This window comes from Danio aesculapii, chromosome 16, assembly GCF_903798145.1.
Source record: "Danio aesculapii chromosome 16, fDanAes4.1, whole genome shotgun sequence".
In the NCBI taxonomy this organism is placed as follows: domain Eukaryota; kingdom Metazoa; phylum Chordata; class Actinopteri; order Cypriniformes; family Danionidae; genus Danio; species Danio aesculapii.
This window is the reverse complement of record NC_079450.1, coordinates 29,788,135-29,813,988: the sequence shown is the minus strand read 5'-3', so window position 1 is coordinate 29,813,988 and position 25,854 is coordinate 29,788,135. Positions and strand designations below refer to the sequence as shown.

Genomic DNA, 25,854 nt, shown 5'->3' with positions numbered 1-25,854 from the left:
AATGTAAAGTCAATGGCAGTTTTTTACAACAGAAGTGTATGGGACAGTTACTAAGGTGGTGTACGTGGTTGCTAGGGTGTGGCTAGTAAGGTAGTCGGAGTTAAATGAGCCCAAACTTAAGTCTGTATGACAGTCTGGTGCAAATTTATGAGGTCATAAAGTTTGATCCAATGTTAAGTCAATGGGACTTTTCCAGATTTTTCGGGTCAGTTTTCGGAAAACTGTAAGTCAGATCAGTTGGAAAAGATATAGCAACTCGAGTCAGACCAGTTTGGAGGTTTGGTGTTAGTTTGGTGGTTGTAGAATGAACGGTCTAGGATGAGATGCATATAGAAATTAGTCTCAGAAGAAGAAGAAGATGGAAGAATAATAAGTTTATGTAGTATTACAGTATGTTGTCTTTCTCAAGCCACTATAATAACTACTAATATTTAGCAAGAGCACATTAGATTAATCAAAACGACAGTAAAAAGACATGTTTTTATTACATTATGACATGGCTATACGATTTAAAAACCTATCAATCCTCAAGCATCTTAAAGGGTAATTTGCATATTTTATTACTACATATTAATACAAAAAAATACAACAACATACAATGCTAGTTCTTAGTACCTTAGTGTTATTCTTGCACTCTAGACAGGTGTCCAGCTGAGAGATGCTTTTACAGTTACTGTGTTTGTTACATCGACACTGAGAGGAGCAGTTCTCCCCGACAAACCCAAAGTGGCACTGACAGATTCCTGGAGATATACAGGTCCCATTAACACAGCCCTGAGCGCAGACTGGCTCACACTGACCCGAAACACTGACAAACAAAAGGAAACAGGAAAATATTTATGAACTATTCATCTGCAGAAAGGTTTTGCTTGAGAATTAAAGCAGCATAATCAGTACCTGCTGAGCACATAGCCCTGTCTGCAAGTGCAGTGGTAACCTTCAGGCAGATCATGACAGTCTTGAGTGACGTTACAGTGGTGGTGTCCATTGGAACACTCGTCCTCTTCTGGGCAGTGCAGGAAGGACCAGCTGCTGTTCCACTGGGGGCACAAAGCCTCACTCACACCTGCAGAGTAAGAAGACGATTCAATTTAATAGATAGAAGAAGTCAAATTAGTGTGAAATGGATGCACTCTAACAGTATGTAATAAGCCTAGGTTAGATATATTGGGTGTAAATAGTAAGGGGATTTCACACAAGGTGGTTAAAAGGAACCGGTCATCAGTACCAGTTGCCCAAGAACTAAATTTCCTCCTCATACTGCACTTGAAATTCTGAAATGACGTAAACAAGATGACAACATGCTCAAGTACTAAAATTAACAACAGGAGGGAGATTTTTCATTATTTGTAGCATGTTTAAATGAAGATGGGGGGTTATAGCCATATCTGCTTCAAGTGGCTATTTCAAGACAAAAACAGATACAAATTACAAACAGCTTATAAATAAAAGTTTTCTATAACATTAAGGTTATGACAATTAAATACAGCAACAACCATCAATAATACATCAAATCTAAATCTAAAATTTAAATCATTTTTCTAAGATCTACTTTTAATAAAGAAAACTGAAAAGGATTCACATTTTTAAAAATGTCAACGTCTTTGACAAAAATTAAACATGAACAAACAAGTTATGCGTGTGAAATAACAAAAAGGAAGACAAAATGACTTTTGACAACTAGCAGCATTACAGATCACATCATTTCATAGCATTTATTAAGGACTCGTTTACACTAATACATTTTAGTTTTAAAACATAAGTTTTGCTGCTGTTACGCCTTCCGTCCACACTACCACAGAGTTTTCGAGCCCTGAAAACGCTGAAGATACCATTTTGGTTTTAAAACGCTGCTGCTCCATGTTAGTGTGAATGGGGGGAAATGGAGACATCTAAAAACAGAGGCGTGCCTGCAGACATCTGATTGGGGCTTTTCCTCAATATTAAGTGCACAAATTTAATTCTTGCATCCTTTCCTTAATTTCAGACTTTGCAAGTTTGATATGGAAAACAAACTCCTGAGGACACGTCGGGTAAAAGCAGTGTACTGTATAACGTCATTCGCATCACACTGGCTACATGTTTACACTATCTTAACAATAAAATGAAAACATGATATAAGGAACTGTCAATTTTCATTTTGATATGAACTTAACAGCAGAGATGTATAGTAATGAAGTAGAACTACTTCACTACTGTACTTAAGTACTAAAAGGCAGTATCCGTACTTTACTGGAGTATTGTTTTTTTCTCCTACTTCCACTTTTACTAAGGTACATATTTTCGATGAGTTTAATACTTTTACTCCGATAGATTTTTTATGAGCTGCATCGTTACTAGAGGTGTCAAAATTGTCGATATCGGTTCAGTAATAGATCATAACGGGTTATTACGTACTGACGTCATTTATCTCCTATGTGCGGTGTCGCAATACTATGGCGAAGGACGGAGGCGCGAGGGCGAGTGAAGGCGGCACAGCACACGAGCCGCTATTTCACTACTACAGAGAAATGTTGTGAGACTCCATCTCTGCCTCTCTCACTTTGGACATTTGACCCGCTGGCCTGTTTGTGAGGTAACTTTTCATCTCCTCTTGGCTGTTAAAGCGATACTTGTGGATCCAGACCTGGGCGTGTATGAGGTGCAAGTTTTCTCCACTGTGTCTATTATAGATTACCTGTGATAACCGCGTATTATACATACATAGACTGTAACCGCGGCTGTTCTTCCCGCCATCAGTGAACAACGCTTTCATTTCTAAAGCCGATAGCAGCCCTTTTGTTGAGAAGGTGAAGACAATAACCAATCAAAGGGGTGTAAGACCTCGCCTGTCGGCATTTAAAAAGCAGGCGGGAGAATATTTACATTAGTTTATTTGCTATAAATGCTCATGCTGTCTTCTGTGCATGAGTTTTGTTTGATACATTCAGAAAGAGTGTTTTCTTTGAGCGGGTCAAATTAAAGGTACAGTTCATATATCTTACTGCTGTATTAAAGGACACAATTGTATAACAAGTAACCATTTAACTGTCACACCAAGAAAAAAACCAATAGAATTTTTTTATTTAATGCACATCCCATAATTTCTAAAATATCAGCCTCTACCAAATGGTTGAGATGTTGGTTTATGGTAAAAGTACCAGAATGAATAAATATACTATAAAAATATGAAGTTTAAGACCAATTTAATTAAAACAATCAAAATGAAACATTTTTGAATACTAAATCATAGCCATAAGCCATAAAATATTTCAGATTTTCATTTAACACAGTAATATACACGTTTTCTTTTTTTTACAATAAAATCAAAATCAAGTGAATTAGAACGTTCGTTTACAGTGTTTACAACCAGTAATTTGTGCTCCGAAAATGGGTTTCAATAGCGTTTTGAGTGGATTTGAGGCTGTCAGATCTGTGGTTCAAGCGTGAGAGAAAAACAGTATTGTAAGTCATGTTTCTTTTCGTTTTGCTTAATGACGTGCCCCCAAAAAAGAGATTTAAAATAAACAAAACAATATGATGTCTTTTGACTGCATTCTTTAATAACTACATTACACAATACTTGTACTTTTACTTTCAGTACTTGAGTAGTAAATTTTGAAATAAACTACTTGCAATACTTAAGTACAAAAAATGTTGAATACTTTAGTACTTCCACTTAAGTATGGTGCTTAAAGAGCACTTTTACTTCTACTCAAGTCACTTTTTGATAGAGTACTTGTACTTTTACTTAAGTCTGGGTCTCTAGTACTTTATACATCTCTGCTTAACAGACACTAAAATGTTAAGATGTCGTGTAGCTACATATATATATGACCGTCATCTTCACTGTATGACAGTATGTTGGCTTTGGCTTTTTCCATTGTTTGGTCTTATTTTGATTGTGGTTTATGAAATATTCCTTTCCACTGATATGAGATATGAGGGTTTGTCTCCAATTCAAAGTCTTGTGGCCTGATGTATAATAACATTTGTCATGTTTTTGCTGCACAGACGAAGTGCACCGAAACACCTGCAACTAAGATTATTCAATAAACCCTGCTCTTTTATTATCATCACTTCGTCTCCTGCTTCTGCTCCTCTCTGGCTTCCCTCCGCAGTCAACTCCTATATTGATAGTAGACTGTTAATTCAGTTGAATACTGGTTAACAGGTTTGGGTATTGGAAACTTTGCTGACTTGTCCAAATATCTGAAGAAACTGACATTTCCTGACAAGATCTGGTGTCTGGGGGCTGGATCCTATTTATCTGACGTGGAGACTGTGATCTAACACTACACTTCATCACTGTAGTTCCTATTGTGCTGGTTTCAACCCTGCTCTAAAAAGAAGCTAATTTAGTTTCCCCAATTGGCATTGCTAGAACCAAAAATCACAGTTCCTGCATAGAGTGCGTAGAGTGAAAACATGAACTAATTTAGTTTATAAATGAATTTAGCTTTTTAATCAATTCCCACTCAGTTGATTTACCTGCTCAGACCTGCTGTGTGTTATGAAGCTGGTAAAGCCATCAGCCTGCATCATTTTTACTTTAAACAGAATCGCTTTTACTGGTTTAAAAAAATACATTGCCCAATGTATTCCTGCAAAGAGTGTAAATATACCTTCCAATACTGTAATGTAAAACACGTACCATTAAGTCCTCCCTGCAGACAGCGGCCGGACCCATTACCACCACGGCCAGCACACCAGCCACACTGTGGCCTGGAAATACACTGTGAGCACTGAGTGAGCTGGAAGCACTGAGGAGAGCAGGAATCTTCATCCGAGAGCAAACGGCCACACTGACCCGCCTCACAGCGCAATGGAACAAACGAGGGACTCATGCACTGGAGAACACAAAGAACATGTATTCGGGTTATTGGCTAATCTTTTTTTAAAGTCAGAAAGCTGGAACAAAGTTTAGTCAAACGTTACCTGCTGCAATGCCATGCTCCATACACAACGCTGCCAGCCTCCATCAGAGCCACGAGAGCTTAAACACTGACTGCAGGTTTTGATCTCATGACAGGGTTCTGGGCAAGGCATGGGTGGAGAGGACTCCACTTGCATAGGAGACACATTAAGCAATGCGTAGCTGAAACACGTCCAGTCGTATGTTGGGTTCACGCTCAGGATGCGTCTGGTCTCACCTGATAGTAAAATATGAGAGTCAAAATGTTGTCTACAAGCTGTTTTGGTGCAATTTTTTATAAAAGGACATTTAAATTGTCCCAGAACAGCAAATTTATTTTGATTCAGATTTGAAAAATTCTGGGTAAATTTATATACATTTCTTTTTATAAATCTGTCAATATATACCCTGATTTATAATGCATTAGAAATATTTCTTTTAAAAAGTTCCGCTAAAAAAGTAAAAAAGAAAGTAAAAAAATTGAAAATGAAAATGCCCATCTTGGTATTCATATTGACACATTCAGTTGTCTTAAGTGATTGTAAACAATTGTTAAAGAAATTGCATGTGCATCAATATATTCATCAGGTCTTATAAACCTAGACAGCAGTCTAATAAACCTGATGGGTCTCCGTCCATGATGTTAATCAAACAATAAAAACAAACAGAAAAACCACTTACTGCTTACTGAATGTTTATACACAGATCCTTTGAATGCTTTATTCACTCTCACCTGTGCGTTTGAACTGGCGTGTCCACATGCATTTCCCAGAAGCTGTGCATTTGGGGCAGTCAGAAGCCTCACAGCTGGTCTCTGTGCAGTTGCTGGACAGGAAGATCTCTCTCTGGTTTATCCTGCAGTCGTGCTCTGATGTACAGCTTACTGAACTGCTGATACATGCTCCCTCAGGACAGTTTGTGCACCACTTACATTGCAGAGCAGACTGAAAGAGAAAATGTCAGAAAAGAGAAAAATGTTGATGTTTGAAAGTGTGGCTATGTGCACTGCTATTCAGATGTTTGGGGACAGTGATGTCCCATGTACACCTGGTATTTAGATCCATTTTTTGTCAATTTAATCAAAAGTTAAATGACAACAAATACAGATTTAAATGGTGTACAAATGTATTGAATTTATACCACTTGCAGAGATGCAGTGAATTTACTAGATAGCTCTGGCTTGAATTTGTTTGGAGTGTTGAGCTTACCTGCACAGGGCTGGAAAATGTTTTAGGATGACGGGCCAAACATTCGCTGCAAGTCTTGAGTCTGCGGCACTGATCAGGTGAACGAGGTGTAGGAGAACAGGTAGATAGACCAAGAGTACAGCCCAGTCTGTATAATAATAATAATAATAAACAAAAAATTAGGAGGAAATTTGTTGAGTCTAGAGGGGCCTCCTTCTAACAAATGTTTCAAGTAAGATGTTACTAGTTCCCTTCATTATCTATGTGCATATTCAAGAGGGGAGACGAGTCCTAAGCACACCAGCTGGGAATGGGGGTTCCTCTGGGATCAGTTCCTGGACCCTTTCTCTTCTCATTTTACACCCCAATGCTGAGACTCACAATCCAATCCAAGAGTTTTTCTTTGCACTATTATGCCGATGACGCACCACTCTATTCTTTTATCTCAACCAGATGATGCAACTGTAGCTGTACGTACGGATCTCACACTGCCTGGAAGGCATCTCGGTATTTATGAAAGATCATCACCTACTGCTTAATCATCACCTACATCCTAAATGAATGCAGGCTTACAGAAAAGCCAAGGCTCTGCACCATTGTACCTCTATTTGCTTCTACACCCACTCTAGAAGCATTTGGTTGGTGAGTACCACCTTGTGGTACCATCACAGAGAGCCTCTAAATCATTTTCCTGAACCCTTTCATTGACTGCTCCTTCCTGGTGGAACAATCTTCCCAATCCCATACAGACTGCTAATTAACTGGTAACATTCACACTGCAACTAAAAACTCATCTCTTCTGTGAGCACTTGACTACATCTTTAAAAAGTCTCACCCTTTTCCTTTTTCCTCCTAACACGAGCTTTCATTTTTCTAAACAATGTCAGAACCTTTGTAAAAGTTGAACTTTTTATGACTACAGCCTCTTTATGATAAGTCACTTGATGCTTTCCTCATTTGTAAATTGCTTTGGACAAAAGCATCTGCTAAAAGACTAAATGTAAATGTAGTTCCTCTAATACCTTTCTGCGGTGTCTGATGAAGCACAGGTGCCTCTGCACCAAACACAGCTGCCGGTGCTGCTGTTACAGGCCTCAGGGGTGGGCAGCAGAATGCAGGGGTCACTGGGTAAAGAAAGAGTCAAAAACCTCCCAAGTGTCACTCCATTGAAACCTCCAGACAGGAACAGACGATCGCCCCAACCAGTCATGGCCAAAGAAACAGAGCGGTTTACAGGTTCTCCCACTGAGGACACTAGAGAAGTGAAAAAAAAAGATCCTTAAAAGGAGAAAAACCTTTACTATTTAATGTTAGCTGTGTTAAAAGTGAATAACTAATATTCTATATGCAGATACAGGGCAAGCCTGAAGTATAACTTTAAGTTTTAAAGTTAAGTATAAGTTTTTAAGCAATAGCAAAGGCAAAGTTTTCCAACTTAACTATTATCATTCTCAAGCGAGGGACTCCCATACTTATATGGGATATAAAGTTTTGTATAAAGACTCAGTATTTTGTATACAGTATTTATGTTGTAAAAATATTTTACAAAATATTAGAAAATGATTTAACTTTTATTAAGTTATTTGTAATATGTAGAATCTAATATGTATTTAATTGTTTGTTTTAATCCAATTTGTATTTAATCAAATTATGTATATTTAAATGATGTATATTATAATTGAGTTATTTAATAGTTTTGTAATAATTTATATGAATAGTTGTATTATATATTTTATTTATTTAAATAGCATTTATTCTTTTTTACATTTTTTTATGCTTGAGACACTCATGTAGAAGAGCTCTAGTGCCAGTGGATTCAAAGATTTTCAACTATTCTTTGCAGGTTAAAAACGTTTTATTGCTTATGACTTTTGGAGAGAGAGTGAGCAAGAGAGGGACATCAATGAATATTATAATGCTCTAGTGTCAAGCACCTGTTGACGTTTCACTCATATATGAAATCAAAATAAGTATAAAGTAAAGGTTTTACAATAGACTGTTTGCACATTTTTTCAAATTATACTTTGTGCTGTTACCTGGCTGTATCCATGTGTTACAGTTGATCTGATAGAGAGAGACTGTATTGCTGTAATCCTCTTCTCCTGTCCTGCCTCCTACAATTACCATTGTGTCCTTCACTAAAGCTGCCGCATGAAAGAAACGGGAGAGAGGCTATAGAGAGAGAAAAGATTAGTGTCATCTACCTGTCAAACATAAATTACTCTGACCACCATTTGACTTGACTTCTGTTACCTTGTTTCCCTGTGAAGGCACCAGTAAGGACCAAGTAAGATTGGGGTAATAAAGACTGTAAAGCTCTCCAGAAGGTTCTACAGCTTCAACATGGAAACGGTAACCGCCAAAAACGTACACAGCATCAGTCTGTTCATGATACACAGCTGAGTGGCCATAAAGACCTGAAACGATAAAGTAAAAAGATGGATTAAGCCAGGAGTGTAAAGCAGTTTTATGTAAATTTAATAATCACTTTATGGATGCACATTTTGCTTGATAAAGATGAACAAAGAGCAGAATTAAAGGGATAGTTCACCCCATAATTTAAATTTGGTCATAATTAACTCACCCTCAGGTTGTCCCTTTCAGCAGAACAATGAAAGTTATACAAGATTTAAAGATATTTAGAAGAATATAAGTAACCAAACAGATCTCACCACCCAATTACTGCCATAGCTGTAAAAATATTTTCTACAGGAGTAAATGGGTTGCAAGATTCGTTTGGTTACTGGCATTCTTACAAATAAAAAAATCATACAGAATTGGATCAACCTGAGGGGAAGCAAATGATGAATACATTTTATTTTGAGGTGAGCTAAGCCTTTAGGTGTGGAAATTGTTAGTTTTTATATGTTATTATAATCAGATTAACAGAATTTTAGTGTTAGTTTAAATTCACTCACTAGAGAAATCTGAAACATTTGTACCGAATAAGAAATCTTATATCAGCTACACTACTTTGATCAAATGATTGTATTGGATTTAAAACCGTCAAAACACTAATCGTGTTATGTCATACAATTTTTTAATCATACATTTTTTAGTAAAAAGAGAAAGTTTATAAGGTGTTGTCACATTATAAGTTTCCTGATTGTCAATTTTGATCAATTTAATATATCCCCAACTCCTTGATACATTAAATCTTTTTTTTTAATCTTTGAAATGTAGTGTGTATACCTAGGAATGCTCCGATCAGAATTTTTGCAGCTGATACCAAATAACGATTCCTTGTCATGGTGATCGCCTGATACCGAGTACCGATTCTAATGCTTTAAGCGTTATAATGCATAAAGCACATTTTCCCACTATGTATGATAAGATCTCACCTTACCCAAGAGAATAAATAAAAGATGTTGCATATAATCCTTAAACATGTTTCTTTTACCCATTTAGTAACGAAATGTAATGGTCAGAAGGAGCTTTACAGAAAAAATTGATAAAACTGACAAAAAAAATTGGTCTCTGGCCGTTGATCAGAGCATCCCTGAGTGTATACTCCTATATAAATCCATTTTACTGTAAATCTCATGGATACCTAAAGTAGAATGCTTACAAAGCAAAACAGGTTAATTAATTAAAATTAAATTACTTGTATGAAAATAAATAGTGCCAGTCCCAGGTTCAGAAAAGTATCGTGTTCTGTCTCTACCTGTAGGGGGTGTGCCAGTGTGTGGGGCAATAGTCCAATTTCCAGACTGTGGGCTGAACTCCAGCAAATGATGGTTAAAGCCATTCTCTGGAGAATAACCTCCAATCAGCAGCACAGACAAGCCTTTTCGCACAGTCAGAGTGTGTCCGGCCACAGGGGGCAGCACTGAGCTCTAAACACACAAGGAAATTCACACTTTGAAAACAGTTAAGAGCAGCACAGAAGCACTCTGGGAATATTATATATGCAGTACCTTATACTGCTTCCACTCCTGACTGTCGAGGTTCAAACACCATGTGTCATTCGCAACACCCTTCTTTGTGACCCCACCAACCACAAACATCAAATTGTGAGTGGCTGCATGAGAGCCAGAAATCGGGAATTGATAATAAACCAGAGCAGATGCATGGTGGTATCGGGGCAGAGGCATTGAACTTTCCTCCACTGAACTGGTCAACACTTCAGTCCAGCGACGATCAGCCACAGAATACCTGGATCAATATGTTAAAATGTATTATAAAAATGTGTTTAAGCAGTTGAGTTTTACCATTCAGCCAATCTCTGGATCCAGATACACTGCAGATCTTGATGGTCAATTCCGATTTTGTGACTGTATCTGATTTTTTATGACCAGCTAACATAATTTTTTTTAAAAGCAACTCGTATCAGATTGTCTGCATTTACACAGCACACAACAAAGGTGCAATGACCAGGAAAAAAAGGGCAGGCGCTGACTGAGAGCTGATAATAAAAGAGCGCTCTTTTCAACATTCCTGTATTTAATCTGTTCACAGGGTTTTGGGTTTTTTTGACAAGTTATTTGACTATAGTTTATGACAGAAAAGTTCTCATTTGGCCATCTTCTTTTAATCTAGGCCTTCTTAAACCAGTAGGCATTTTAATGTAATGTCCATGGTGTGATTAATGCACGTGATGTATTCAATAGTTTTATATTAGTTTATATTGGTTACATGGCGGTTATTGCACTCTCTCGCTCTCTCTTGTTAACATTAAATACTTGTGCTACATGACATTATAAAATCTGTTTTAGTCCTCGTGTATGAGATTTAAGGTTTGCAACTCTGCTGAAGTCTGTTCTGAAATGAAAAAGTCAGACTTGACATAATTCGTTAGGGTTTTTAATGATGTGTCTTATCCAGTGAATATGTGTTGGTGGAATAGGGTCTTTCCATTTAAACAATATCAGTCATCTAGCCAGAAGAGAACCAAATGCTAACATTTTAATTTGTCTTAAGTTGATAGGAGCGTTCTCAGGGGCCACCCCGAACAACGCGAAATGGCGATGGCTCTACAACCACCCCAAATGCCTCAGAGAAGGTCTCAAAAATACTAATTCAATCCTGTATATGTAAAGCTTTGGACATGTCCAGAATGTGCAGCAGAGAAGCAGGAGCCTGCCTAATTCAATCACATATGGGATCTATGTCAGAATTGATCTTAGAGAGACTAGTGCAAACGATGAACAATTTTGAATTGTATTGCAGCATGTCTGAGGCTTATGCATAATGAAAGAAATTCCTTGTATTATTTTGTGCCAAATTTCATCTGAGATTGGTTCATCTAAAGCTGTCTCCCGTTTATTTATAAGTATGTCTAAGGATGCTAAATCATGTATGTTGAGTAAATCGAAAATCTTGCTTATAGTCTGTTTTTTGAATAATTTACATAAAAAAATTGAGTGTATTAAAGAAATGGTTGGACACAATGGAAAATTGCTGGAATTTGAAGCTACAAAGTTACGAAGTTGCAAGTACCTATAAAAGTGTGATTTGGGAATGTCATACTTCTGTACCAGCTGTTCAAAAGAAGCAAAGTTTCCATCAAAATAAAGATCAGACAGCGAAACATAGATCATTGAATTTGATTAGACCATGATTTAACAGTGCCTGAGATTTATCCCTGGCTTGATCATTTCTATCATGACCATCTTCTCGCACATGAAGCATGTGCTCTTTGAGCTGCGTAATATCATTGTTCCTGCTGCAGCCATGGTACGGCAGCACTGTTTTTTGATTATTACACCAGAATGAGAGTTTAGCTCCTAGCAATATCGGCCTAGACAAAAGCAACTTTTCATTTTCTCTTGGTTTAAGTACACAATGTAACTACAGCAAAGTAAACCAACAGGAAATATATTGAACGTCTTTGGTCAGTTTTGAGCGAGATGCTAATGGTCTAATCTGATTCAATCTGATTTATGCTAAGCTGAGCTAATAGTGTGCCTGCCAGGCCCAAAGATCACTGAATGGATTCAAAAATAGTTAACTGAACAGTTTCACTCTAAGGCAAAGTCCACAAGACTGTACCTGTAAACGTTTCCCAAAACGCCCTCTGAGAGCGAGAGGCCTCCATACATCCAAAGTGTGCCCTGTGGGCTGGACATCAGGGAGTGACCCATCCTCCGGAGGAACCTGTGTGCCTTATTCTGTTGAACAAAAATAAACAGACAGTTCTTACAAACGAGTCTCGAGTTTTGATCTGTTTCTTATCTTGAATTAAAGGGGTTAAATCTCACCACAGAGAGTTGAGTGTCAAGCAGCGTTTCCCAAACCAGGCTGTCTGTGTCTGAAATGGAAGAACAGTCTGATCCAGCCCAGCCTTCAGTGCAAATGCACAGGCCAAGGTTCTGTAACAGTATACGCAAACATCAAAGTTAAGAACAGTGGGACATGTCTAGAATGCATTTCAGTTTGCTTTTTATATTCTTGAGAAATGTTACTCACCATGTTGCAGGTACCTCGTCCTTCCTCTGCCCCACAATTTCCAGGGCAGACTAGACGGTCACACTGAGGACCCCCAAAACCATGGGGACACTCACAGAGGCCATTTATACACTGAGCTCCTGCTTGGCACTCAGATGAGATGACTGTTCCCTCACCAGTGCTAGCATTTCCACATCGTTTCACCCAGAATGAGGCATTAAAACCCTGAGCACGTCCTGAGGTGACGTTTGCCTCAAAATACACAGAGACCACCCCTAGAAAAGAGGAAATAAAGTCAATCCTAATTGCAACACAAAACTATATTTTAAACAGATTTTGGGGTCAATATAAATTGTTTTATTTTTTCTGTAATAATGATAACTAAAATAATTAGATTATTTTAGTTAAGGACATCAAAATGAGAGTAAAGGCTTTCACATTCTTACAAAAGATTTGTTTAAAATAATTTCTGTTTATTATTCTTTCAAGAATTCTGAAAAATATGTTATAAAAATATGTTTCCACCAAAAAATATCAAGCTAGATTACGGTTTTCAACATTAAAGAGCCCCTATTATGAGTTTTTGTAAATGACCTTCCATGCAGTGTGTAACACAGCTCTAAGTGAAGTGAAATATCCAGCTAAGGATTACATCTGAAAGTGCACCGTGTTTAAAACTATTGATTCATCTGTAAAAGAGTCGACTCAGAGTAGTTCAAACGAATCGTTGGGTTAACAAGTCTCTAGCTGTGTCGGCGTGAGGTCGATACAAAACTCAAACCCCACCCATTTGTTGCACATGCAGATCCAGGAAAATGTAAACTCCCGGCCCCGCCTGTCATGGATTGGTCAGGCTCTCACGACCCCCACTCACGAAGATCACCATCACCTGACTTCTAATGAGCACACAGCTGCATCACATTCACGAGCACCAGATAAAAGCACAGCACTCCAGTCGCTCATTGTCCGGGCTCGTCTCGACGAAAGCGGACAACTGAGCGACCACTCAGCGTAGTCATCCTCAGCTAAAACAAACGATTTACTTACCTGTTCTCTTTGTATTCCTCCTAGTCTTCCTGGTCCTCCCGAATCGTCCTGTCTTCCAGTCCTTCCAAGTCTGTGTCATCCTCTGTCAGCTGTATCTGGTGTGTGCTGTCCATCCTCGTGTATTCCTGTTACCCAGCCACGGAGGAAAAGACCCCAACATCATTCCTGATCCTCCTGGCTATCCTTCATGTGCTCCTTGTTGTCATTTAATAAACACCCTAACGTTTCCTTACCTCTGTCTCCTGTCCGCTTCATAACAGAAGCCCGGACCTATAACGACGACAACATGAGCACCCCCGATCACCTTCAAGAGCTGGTGGACCAGTTGAAGCGGATTCTACAGCCACCAGCTCCACTTTCCAACGCACCACCAGCACCGAGCACTTCCGCCTCCACAGTTTCTTCTTCGGCCCTTCCTTCCAGTCCCATGGCCCGACCAGCGCCCTACTCAGGCGGAGCGGGGGAGTGCAATGGTTTTCTGTTACAATGTTCCCTCATATTCGAAATGCAACCTTCTCTATATCCCACAGATAAGTCGAAGATCGCCTACATCGTATCTCTACTCTCTGGACCTGCACTTAAATGGGCTGAGACGATCTGGAACCAAGCCGGGCCGGTCATGAATTCCATCACTACCTTCACGGAGTATTTCAAAGAGGTGTTTGGACGTTCTGATGGGGAAGTAGCCGCTGGAGAGCAGCTGTATCATCTAAAGCAAGGTACTCTATCTACACAGGAATATGCTCTCCGGTTTCGCACTCTAGCAGCTGCAAGTGGATGGAATGAGAGATCGTTGTTGACCACGTACCGGCTCGGCTTGGAACCCCCTCTCCGAATCCAACTGGCCACATTAGATGATACAATGGGTCTGGAGAGATTCATCCAACATTCTCTCCGATGTTCCGATCGTCTCCGTTCCTATCAACAGGACACCATCACCCCCCTCGTCTGCACTCCTCCAATCGCCTGAGTCAACAGCCTCTCCAGAACCAGAACCCATGATAATAGAGTCTGGAAGACTGACATCAGCGGAACGACAGAGGAGGCTGACCCGGGGTCTGTGTCTATACTGCGGTGTCAGTGGACACACCCGTATGGAGTGTCCCCTTCGTCCCATTCGGACTTCAGTGAGTGTATTCAGTACGAATATTGAACAATGTAAACCACTTACTACCACCGTACAAATAACTACTGCCTCTATTTCTCTCCTTGTCACAGCCCTCATCGACTCCGGGTCAGCAGGGAACTTCATCTCCCAATCCCTCTGTCGTCAACTCCACCTCCGTACTGAGGCGTCCTCGCATATATACCAGATACAACCGATAACCCAGTGCACTCGATCTTCGACCCGTATCCATCGACAATGCGAAGACATCCTTCTTCAAGTGGGGTTGTTACATCAAGAGAGGATTCAATTTCTGGTTCTGGAGGGTGCAAATATGGACATCATTCTAGGGCGCCCGTGGCTGGTGAAGCACGATCCCATCATCTCTTGGGGCACAGGAGAGATAAAGAAATGGGGATCTGGATGTACACCTGCCTGTTTTCCAAATCTCCCTCTTCAAGGTCGGAACCCCATTTCTTTGTTTGCAACATCGGTCGAGAGCCCTCCTGAGAAGCAGTCTATCCACATTCCTAAGGAGTACAGCTCCTTTCATGATGTCTTCTGCCCCAAGAGAGCTTCCCAGCTACCGCCGCATCGGCCATGGGACTGCGCGATCGACCTAGTTCCAGATGCCCAGTTGCCAAGAGGTAGGATCTACCCGCTCTCGCTTCCAGAGAATCAGGCAATGGAAGATTACATAAGGGAGGCTCTGAGTCAGGGGTACATACGTCACTCAAAATCACCAGCCGCCTCAAGCTTCTTCTTTGTGGCCAAGAAGGACGGAGGGCTGCGTCCATGCATCGACTACAGGGTCCTAAATAACGGTACAGTAAAATACCGATATCCCCTTCCTCTGGTACCAGCCGCTTTGGAACAGCTCCGAGAAGCTAAAGTCTTCACTAAATTGGACCTCCGCAGCGCGTATAATCTGATAAGAATACGTGAGGGGGACCAATGGAAGACAGCATTCGTGACCCCTACTGGCCACTATGAATATGAGGTCATGCCTTACGGTCTGGTCAACGCCCCCTCCGTATTCCAAAACTTCATTCATGAAGTCCTCCGGGAGTTTCTTCACCACTGTGTAATAGTGTACATAGATGACATCCTCATTTACTCCCGGAGTGAGGCCGAACATCGCCAACACGTTGCGGAGGTCCTACACACATTGAGAGAACATCACCTCTACCTCAAAGCGGAGAAATGCTCATTCCACCAGAAGTCGATTCATTTCTTGGGATACATCATTGACCAAACCGGGATACGTATGGATGGGAAGAAAATTGAGGCTGTTCTATCCTGGTCAGAACCCACTTCCATTAAGGAGCTCCAGAGGTTTCTTGGGTTTGCTAACTTTTATAGACGGTTTATCAAGGACTACAGCAGGATTACATCACCTCTCACTAATCTCCTCAAGGGTAAACCCAAAGGACTGGAGTGGACCAAAGAAGCAGCCGCAGCCTTCCGCCTTCTTAAGAAGGAGTTCACAAGGGCCCCACTCCTGACTCATCCTGACCCAAATCTTCCTTTCGTGGTGGAAGTGGACGCATCCACCACCGGCGTCGGGGCAGTATTATCTCAACATCATGATACACCGCCCCGACTGCATCCCTGTGCCTATTTCTCTCGGAAGTTGAGCCCGGCGGAGCAGAATTACAGCATAGGAGACAGGGAGCTTCTAGCAATCAAGCTAGCCTTGGAGGAGTGGCGTCACTGGTTGGAGGGAGCCAAACATCCGTTCCAGGTGATCACAGATCACAAAAACCTCCAATACATCAAAGAGGCCAAGAGACTATGTCCACGTCAAGCCAGATGGTCACTTTTCTTCTCACGTTTTGATTTCTCCATTTCCTATCGTCCAGGACCCAAGAATCTAAGAGCAGACGCTCTCTCTCGTTTACACGAGCATCACGATCATGAAGAACTCCCAACGAAGATTCTTCCCGAACACATCTCCATTTGTCCGATCACCTGGAACGCTCCTCCAGTCGTTGCCACTCCGGAAGCCCCTGCTCCGCCGGGATGCCCTCCTCATCGGCAGTTCATACCACCTGAACACCGGGTAGATCTGATCCACTCCTTACATACCTCGCTAGGCACTGGACATCCAGGGATCAACAATACTCTCTCGCTAGTATCCCAACGATTCTGGTGGCCAAACATGGCAAGGGATGTGAGGCAATATGTTCAGGGCTGTAAGGACTGTGCCCAATCCAAGAGCCCACGTCATCTACCCGCTGGAAAGCTCCATCCCTTGCCGATTCCGAACCGTCCCTGGTCACACCTAGGAGTGGACTTTATCACTGACCTCCCTTCGTCAGAAGGTAATACCTGTATTCTAGTCATAGTAGATAGATTCTCAAAGTTTGTCAAACTAATCCCTCTGAAAGGTCTTCCCACAGCCTTTGAAACTGCCGACAATATCTTTAATCAAGTCTTCAGGTCATTTGGTATTCCAGAAGATATTGTGTCGGACAGAGGTCCACAGTTCATCTCACGTCTATGGAAAGCCTTCTTCAAGCTCCTAGGTGTGGCCGTCAGCCTCTCTTCTGGATATCATCCCCAAACCAACGGGCAGACAGAGAGGAAGATTCAGGAGGTGGGACGGTTCCTGAGGACCTTCTGCAGTGGTCACCAGAACTCCTGGAGCCAGTATTTGGGCTGGGCAGAATATGCCCAAAATTCACTGCGGCAACCCTCCACCGGACTCACGCCATTCCAGTGCGTCCTGGGCTTCCAACCACCGCTCTTTCCCTGGGATGGCGAACCATCTGATGTCCCCGCAGTGGATCACTGGTTCCGGGAGAGCGAGAGAGTCTGGGACGAGGCTCATCAACATCTGCAGAGGGCAGTCCGTCGAAGCAAGGTAACCGCCGATAGGAGAAGGTCTGAAGAACCCAGATACACACCCGGACAAAAGGTGTGGCTATCCACCCGGGACATACGCATGCGACTGCCCTCTCGCAAGTTAAGTCCCCGATTTGTTGGTCCCTTCACCATCGTGGAACAGGTTAACCCCGTCACCTACAAACTACAATTACCCTCGCACTACCGTATTCACCCTACATTCCACGTATCACTCCTGAAACCCTATCACGATCCTGTTCTTCCCTCCACAGAGCCTGACCACGAAGAGGAACCCCCTCCTCCACTGCTCCTAGAAGAAGGAGCCGTCTACGCAGTGAAGGAGATCTTGCGTTCCCGACGTCGTGGTGGCCAGTTGGAGTACCTGGTGGACTGGGAAGGGTACGGCCCCGAAGAAAGGACATGGGTTCCCAGAGCTGATATTCTCGATCCTAGTCTCATGGTGGAGTTTCATGAGAGCCACCCTGAGTTCCCAGCGCCTAGAGGCAGAGGGAGACCACCACGGCGTCGGAGGTGTCGGCCCTCAGGAGCGGGCCCTGGGGAGGGGGGTACTGTCATGGATTGGTCAGGCTCTCACGACCCCCACTCACGAAGATCACCATCACCTGACTTCTAATGAGCACACAGCTGCATCACATTCACGAGCACCAGATAAAAGCACAGCACTCCAGTCGCTCATTGTCCGGGCTCGTCTCGACGAAAGCGGACAACTGAGCGACCACTCAGCGTAGTCATCCTCAGCTAAAACAAACGATTTACTTACCTGTTCTCTTTGTATTCCTCCTAGTCTTCCTGGTCCTCCCGAATCGTCCTGTCTTCCAGTCCTTCCAAGTCTGTGTCATCCTCTGTCAGCTGTATCTGGTGTGTGCTGTCCATCCTCGTGTATTCCTGTTACCCAGCCACGGAGGAAAAGACCCCAACATCATTCCTGATCCTCCTGGCTATCCTTCATGTGCTCCTTGTTGTCATTTAATAAACACCCTAACGTTTCCTTACCTCTGTCTCCTGTCCGCTTCATAACACCGCCCACAAACACTGTGGAAAGAATGTTTTTAATTGTGTTTTGTTACTTGTAACAGCTTCATGTGGCTTGTACTGTATCTGGTTAACTCTTTACATTCTCATATCGTGTCTAAAATCACATTGAAAACGCGTCACTTGCCGTTTTGTTTACTGACTTAAATGACTGCCGTTTGTCGTTGCTATGGGCATCATCAGATGTTCCTACACACATGCGGCGGTCAGGTTTGAAAATAGTTAACAGCTTTTGGCACTGTGTGGACTAATACTGAATGGGTCGTTGTTTTTACTTAAGAATAGAGCAATATGCTGGTGTTAAATTGCATTGCTTTAATGCACTCCTGCATTGGGCTCACACATATACTCTGCACTCTGACTACTTTAACAATGATAAGCCGTGGTAGGCGTTTCTCTCTGTCTCGCGCTTAATGCAGTCGGCCAATTGCAATAGACTGAGTCATCGGACCAATCAGCGCAGAACAGCTTTATGCTACGGACTGGGTGTGGGAACAAATGAATCTCTGAACAAATCATATGAGAGTCGTTGAGATAATTAGCTAAAATAAATTTATATTATAAGACAATGAAAGTGTTTTTTGACCTTGCATGCATATCAGCCTGTTGTTGGAGACCCCTAAAACCAAAATATGACCTTTTTTAATGCATAAGAGGGGCTCTTTAATAATAATAATAATAAAAAGAAGAAATGTTTTCAGATTCTATCAAACCAGCATGATTTTGATTTCTGAGGAGTCATGTGCTGTATTGACTGCAGACAAAAGTTTTTGGTTTCAAGAGAAACGGGTTTTGAGATCAAGAGAAAATTAATTTTATCACCCCAAATATTCAGTACTTCTAGTAATTCAGCAATTTCTAGTATTGCTTTAATATGCGTGATTTGTAGAGAAAAATGTATTATATTTGTAGTTTTGCTAAGCACCTGAGGTCGCCTCAACAGTAATTGGCTCCATTCTTGTTGTGCCGCAGAATGCTCCAATAAGGTTGTGATGGGAGTGAACAACACCATTGCTGAGGAATCGTGGCAAGCCGTCAAATACATAAACATAGGAGTTCTGTAAGGAAAAATAAAAATGATTACAATATTGATTTTATGTTTATTTTACGAAACCACAAATTATGTTTTGACAACAACACCGGCAGATTACTGATGTAGATCTACTCACTGTGCAATGTGTGTGTGAATCTGGGTGCCAGGTCAGGGCCACGGGTGGGCATGACTGCCCTGGCATGCATGGTGCCAAATCCTGAGACACAGAGAGGACCCACAGGCAATGAGAGAGCCCACCATGGCCACCCACTCCACCATGGCCACCCACTGCACCATGCCATCCCAGAGAGGAAGAGAGAGAGAGAGGTACAGAGGAGGACAACAGAACAGAGCGGCCTTGACACTGACTGAAGCAGGTGCCGTTGTCCCTGTGAGAAAAAATGTGAAATAAGAGTTACGTACTGTATGAAGTCAGAGTACTGCTTTTTACAATTAGACCTTAAATAGCAGGCATATGATACCTTTTTAACAAACGTTATGCTGTTTACATGGAAAACACAATACATACAGTTAAAGATAAATACTTTAACTTTCGGGTGAACTGTTCCACATATTTCCCAGGTGATGTTATACGGAGAGATTTTTTTCCAACACATTTTTAAATAATAGTTGTAATAACTCATTTATAAAAATAGATTTCCTTTTCTCTTTGACTTGATGACAGTACATAATATTGTACTAGTTATTTAGCAAGATGCTAGGGATGCTAAAGGCTTGACTTGGTATTGGGCAAGTAGTGGTAGTGCTGTGTTCTGTAGCAAATCAAAACAATATTTCTCAAAAAGACTTATAATATTGACCTTAAAAGTTGTTTCATTTAAAAATATATATATTCCAGCCAAACTAAAATAAATATGACTTTCTCCCGGAGAAAAAAATGAAAGGAATTACTGTGAAATTTATTGTGAAAAACGTCACTTTGAAAATAAGTAATAAATTATTTACATTTCACAGGAGGGCTAATAATTTTGTCTTCAACTTCGTAAATAACACTTTTTATTGTAGCACATACATAGGCCCGTTTACACTAATTTGTTTTAGTTTTAAAATGGCGTTTTAGAACAAAATCGATCCATGTCCACACTGGCGTTTTACCTAGCGTTTCTGAAAAGATCTCCATCCACACTATACTGCTGAAATCACATGACCATACATGCACTCTGGCATGCGCTGCAGCGTATGCGGAGGTCTAAGCTCCAGCCAGTCAGTGGGTGCTTTGAGCACATCTACCCAGATGAGAGCAGCGCACATCAGACAGTTCATCACTGACAGTTCATTCCACTGAATTTCATCTCACTATAGTTGTTATATGTGATAATTTATTCATCTTGTCTCTATCTAAGGACTCTTTGGTCTTTTGAATCTATTACTTGTTCTCAGGAAACACGTTTTGGCTGAGCGCAAAGATAAGTTAATATATTCATTTATGTAACCACGTGCATGGATTCTGCATATTTGACTGATTGCTTACCTTAATTTCCTATATTGTATTAACTTATTGTTCGTTATAGTTTTATAATGGCCATTATTGATTTTTACAACTGATATTCAGCAAAAGAGCAGGGTGTTTCATATTTTTCAGTGAAAAAGAAAGGAGGCATTTATGTTATAGGCTCCGTTGTGTTATAAATATGCTTACAGTAAAGATGACGGTCATATTAATATGTAGCTACACGATGCCTCAAAATTTTTGGTTTCTGTTAAGTTGCTACTATCAAAATGAAAATAGGCAGTTCTTTAAGTTATGTTTTCATGTTATTGTTAAGATGTAACAACGTAGCCAGGGTGATGTGAAGGAGGTTATAAAGTAGCCTACACTGTTCAAGATTTACCCGACGTGTCCTCTGGAGTTTGTTTTCCATATCAAACTTGCGAAACTTTGAACTTAAGGAAAGGATGCAAGACTGAAATTTGTGCACTTAATATTGAGGAATAGGTCCCAATCTGATCGAATTGCAGGCGAATGTCTGCAGCCACACCTACTCTTTCAGATGTCTCAGTTTTCCCCCATCCACACTGACACAGAGAAGTGGCGTTTTAAAATGAAACCTGCCTCTTCAGCGTTTTCAAAATGTTTTGGAGTAGTGTGGACGGAAGGCTTAACCGTAGCAACCGTGTTTTAAAACTAAAACTAAAGCGTATTAGTGTAAACAGGGTCATAGAGTCCAACAAATGTGGTCAATGACAATGAATTGTGATTAATCTCTTTAAAGATTATAATAACAATAATCGGCATATGCCTTGCTAAAAATGTTTCCCTCAAACTTGAAGACAGCCTCCTCAACACACAAACAGGCCTCACCCAAAGTGTCAGACTCACCTGGGGTCTCCATAGTATCCAGGCAAGCAGGACTCACAGTGTGGGCCTTGGGTGTGGTGAGTACAGTAGCACTGGCCAGTCTGGTTATGGCAGAATCCTTGTAGAGGGTCACCGTGGCCATTACACTGACAGGGAACACAACCATCACCCCGCGCCAAAGCAGAGCCAAAACTACCAGGCTTGCAGTGCTCACAGTGAGGCCCTGTTGTCCAGTCTGAATAGGGAAGAAAATATACAGTAGCTGATGAATTGGAAGTTTAAAGTCAAGGCTAAGTAAAAGTAATAAATGCTTTTTCATGTTTAATACTATAATCAGGACTTTTGGGACCAATCACTGATTTCTAGAAGCAATATTGGCCAGTTCTAACACCGATCACAGATGTAAACATTTCTAGCACAAACATAAAACTAATTCTTAAACAAGTCTCCAAAAACACCAAAGCTAGCTTATATATTTCTATTGAAATATGACAACACTGGTTCAGAATTTTTTTGTTATTTTTATTTAACAAAGATTTTTTTAATATTAGCCAAACATACCCGAGATGGCACTGCAGCAGGTGCGACTTTCTTTTACCCCTAAGTGAACAATAAAAAATGAATACAAGGAGATAAGGGCCTCCAACTTGGATCTTTACCTTGGCATTGGTCACAGATCCCTGGAGCTGTAATACATGTGCTGTGGAAGTTACAGCCACAATCCACATCACACTCCACTCCGCTCAGCACCAGAGTGGCCGGGTCTGAAGTCCAACCCAAAGAGCACTCGCACTCAAACCGAGGACTTCCACTGCACCGGCCCTGACGGCACTCATTATAACATCTGAGACAGAGAAGGAGCATAAGAAAGAGAGAGAGAGAGCGAGAGAGCAAGAAAGAGATTAAGACAGATTACAAGGAAGTAGTGTTACTTCAAGTTACTGGAATTTCTAACTTTAATTCGATAACCCCTCCTGCCAAAAAAAAATCTAAACTCAAAAACACTGCCATAACTATTTATGCATGTCTTCATTTCTTCATTTGCCAGAATTAAAACCTCAGGCAAAGCTCAATATTAAAAATTAAAAGTAAAATAAAAGTATTTCTGGTTTTTGTTGTTTTGAACTATGCAACATTGCAAAAATATTATGCCATGCAGCATTCTAATAAATTTTACCAATCCAAATCCAAATTATAGTACTAGAAATGAAACCATTTACCTGACTAAGAGTTTTACTAAAAAAACATTACTGAGGACAAGTTGAAAAATCAGTATTAAACAAATAAGCCATGGCTATTCAATTGGAGGCCCGTGGGCCTTTGTTCCGGCCCTCCAAATAGTGTGACTAGGAAATCAAAAATAAATTTAATTCAGTCGAAAAAGGGTCACTACAGTTAGAAAGTGATGTGTGTCTGTTCAATACAGCACGAGCTGCAGTTGAAGGCTGCGCAGAGAGTCAGTCACTTGACATTAAGCGAGTGGCACAAGCAGCCGAAAACATTTGGATACGTTTGTAGAAAAGGCCTTTTGTACAATGCACTGATATCGTATATTTTTAAAGACTAACTAATACATTGATGTTATACGACTTATATTTAGCTTAAAAACTTCATCTACAAGATCACATAAATGAGTGCTGAGAGAAAGAAGCACAAACAATGCACGGGTATTGAGTTTTCTGCCACGTTACTGTGCTTAAACTTTAAACTTTGTGCTTAAAATGAGCCACTTAGGATTAATGAAACTTTGAAAGAATCCCAAGTCTCACGTCTGGTTGCAGTGGTGCACTCCGTCTCCTGTGAAGCCCCTCTCACAGTGACACTCATAGGAGGTTGGGGTGTTGACACAGGTCGCAGAGGGATGGCAGGTGTGCAAACCCAAGCGACACTCCTCTACATCCGGACAGGACGGGTAGGACCAAACAGCATCTCCATCTCCTTCCATTCCTTCCAGCAGCTCCAGCTCCAAATCCATCTCCAGCTCCATCAGCCGAGGAGGCGATAATGTTTGAGGCTCAGGGCTGATGGAAGAGGAAAGAGATGTCAGTCCAAATTCAAGTTATGAAACGGCACATTCACTGACCACTACTAAAATGTTTACATCTCACCTGGTGGCTTTCACTTCAGCTACAGCTGTACTGCAGTTTACAGCAGAGTGGTCATTCATCCCACCCCAGTCACCTCTCAAACACCTGAGGGAAAAAAATAACAAATGAAGAAGGACAACGAAGGGGTTTGTAGACGATTTTAAAGCAGTGATGGTTGATTAGTGTGTTTACTGTTGTTTCTCTCCTACCTGCCAATAGTGGGGTTGCTGTAGTCTCCGCACCAGCCGCACTGAAACGTCTGTAAACACTCTGAACATGTTGTGAGAGCAGTGCATTGCTTACACTGAGGGACAGAATGAACACTGGAGAGAAAAGATAAGAGAGGAACACTGTAAGGAAACAACAAGCTTTGCAATAAAGTAGAAAACTAGTGGAAAAAAACTTACATTTGGACTACAGCACAGAAATTTGATAAATTATTAGTACTACTAACATAATTATTGAATTCAAAATGTATAGATTACAGCATAATAACAAAAAAAATATTTATAGGTAAGTTTTTATTATTAGTACACACAATCACAAGTTTTAAAAGAAAGATAGCTTAAAAATCGATTTAGCTAACCACTGAATTATAAACAATTACTACTAAAATATGGCAGTTAGTATATAATATATTAGTAGAATCAAAATAATTATTAAATAAAATAATAAGTAACAGTAATTGATATATTTATAATAATAATAATAATAATTATTATTATTATTATTACTATTATTATTGTTGTTGTTACTATTATTATAAATTTAACAATTACAATTCAACAAACCAATAGCTTTGTGTTAAAATATTATAGCTACAAAAATTATTACTACAGTACAACAATTCATAAAAATAAATAAATATATTGATAAATATATCATAAATATATTGAATCTTATTTTTCTAAGGTATAAATTTATAATTTACAAAATATAATAATAATAATAATAATAATAATAATAAACAGCAATATATTTTTTGTTTAATCATAATCAATATTATTACTTTTTACATTGTATTACAAAATTACAAATCTTTACCTTAAAATTCAGGTACATTAGTTATTATGCTGTGTTCATACCAGACGCGAATGAAGCGTCAAGCGTGAGTGATTTACATGTTAAGTCGACATCCTGTGGGAATGGAGCGATTCGAGCGAATGAAGTTGCGTAAGTTGAGCTTATCACTCGTTTCCTGAAAATCACTTGAGTTGGAAAATCTAAACTTCAGCTGTCATTTGTGGCGCGTTAACCAATCATGAGCTTGCTTTTGTAGGGAAGTGATTATGACGTAGTGCCTGTTGTTGGTGTCCCAAGAAGAAATCCTTTTGCTGACACAGGACAACAGTTCATCAAACTGGGCTCGGCTCAGTCTAAAGCATCGCTGAAAGCCTGCATCGTCCAGGTATAGTTTCTGGAGGAGTTGATGAACTCACAAAGCTGGGAGCACCTCTAAAAAAAATCTCTGAAAAGTGAACTCAGACACGGCGGCGAATGAATCTATGCTGTTTTTCAGCCTTCCTAAAGCACAGCTACTATCTTAATTAAATCCATGTTAGCCATTTAGCAAGGATGCTAGAGTCACCAGGCAGACAGAAGCCCAGCCCATGACGCGAATCCGCATCTATTGTGAAGTAAATTTGAACCGCGAATGAAACTAAATTGATGCGCAAACGAAGCGAGTTCATAAACTCGAAATGTTCACGCGTCTATTTATGTGCAACTAGCGCGATTTATCCACATCTGGTGCCACATCTGGTGTGAACACAGCTTTAGTGTATTTTGTTTTACGAATCATGGTTTAACCAAAGATGCTAGTGTTGCATTTTTATTTGATATGATGTGTATAATTCTATTACAACACACAATTTAAATATATTGTGCAAACACT

The 25,854-nt window shown here is 40.5% G+C and overlaps 1 protein-coding gene across 2 annotated transcripts in view; it reads right to left on the bottom strand.

Annotated features, from left to right (window-relative positions):
- The window catches only part of megf8 (multiple EGF-like-domains 8), a 64,804-nt gene that overhangs the window by 8,174 nt on the left and 30,776 nt on the right, over positions 1-25,854 (bottom strand). For both annotated transcript variants that reach the window (XM_056475918.1, XM_056475917.1), the window contains exons 20-40: positions 24,170-24,283; positions 23,982-24,065; positions 23,643-23,894; positions 22,533-22,717; positions 21,895-22,108; positions 19,690-19,942; positions 19,446-19,578; positions 12,490-12,743; positions 12,282-12,392; positions 12,073-12,191; positions 9,999-10,236; positions 9,746-9,917; positions 8,335-8,498; positions 8,118-8,253; positions 7,104-7,335; positions 6,103-6,229; positions 5,628-5,838; positions 4,918-5,132; positions 4,634-4,829; positions 898-1,066; positions 616-808 (exon numbers count right to left, since the gene is read on the bottom strand). In XM_056475918.1, coding sequence (XP_056331893.1) covers positions 616-808; positions 898-1,066; positions 4,634-4,829; positions 4,918-5,132; positions 5,628-5,838; positions 6,103-6,229; positions 7,104-7,335; positions 8,118-8,253; positions 8,335-8,498; positions 9,746-9,917; positions 9,999-10,236; positions 12,073-12,191; positions 12,282-12,392; positions 12,490-12,743; positions 19,446-19,578; positions 19,690-19,942; positions 21,895-22,108; positions 22,533-22,717; positions 23,643-23,894; positions 23,982-24,065; positions 24,170-24,283 — 3,772 coding nt within the window. The remainder of the gene's footprint in view (positions 1-615; positions 809-897; positions 1,067-4,633; positions 4,830-4,917; positions 5,133-5,627; positions 5,839-6,102; positions 6,230-7,103; positions 7,336-8,117; positions 8,254-8,334; positions 8,499-9,745; positions 9,918-9,998; positions 10,237-12,072; positions 12,192-12,281; positions 12,393-12,489; positions 12,744-19,445; positions 19,579-19,689; positions 19,943-21,894; positions 22,109-22,532; positions 22,718-23,642; positions 23,895-23,981; positions 24,066-24,169; positions 24,284-25,854) is intronic.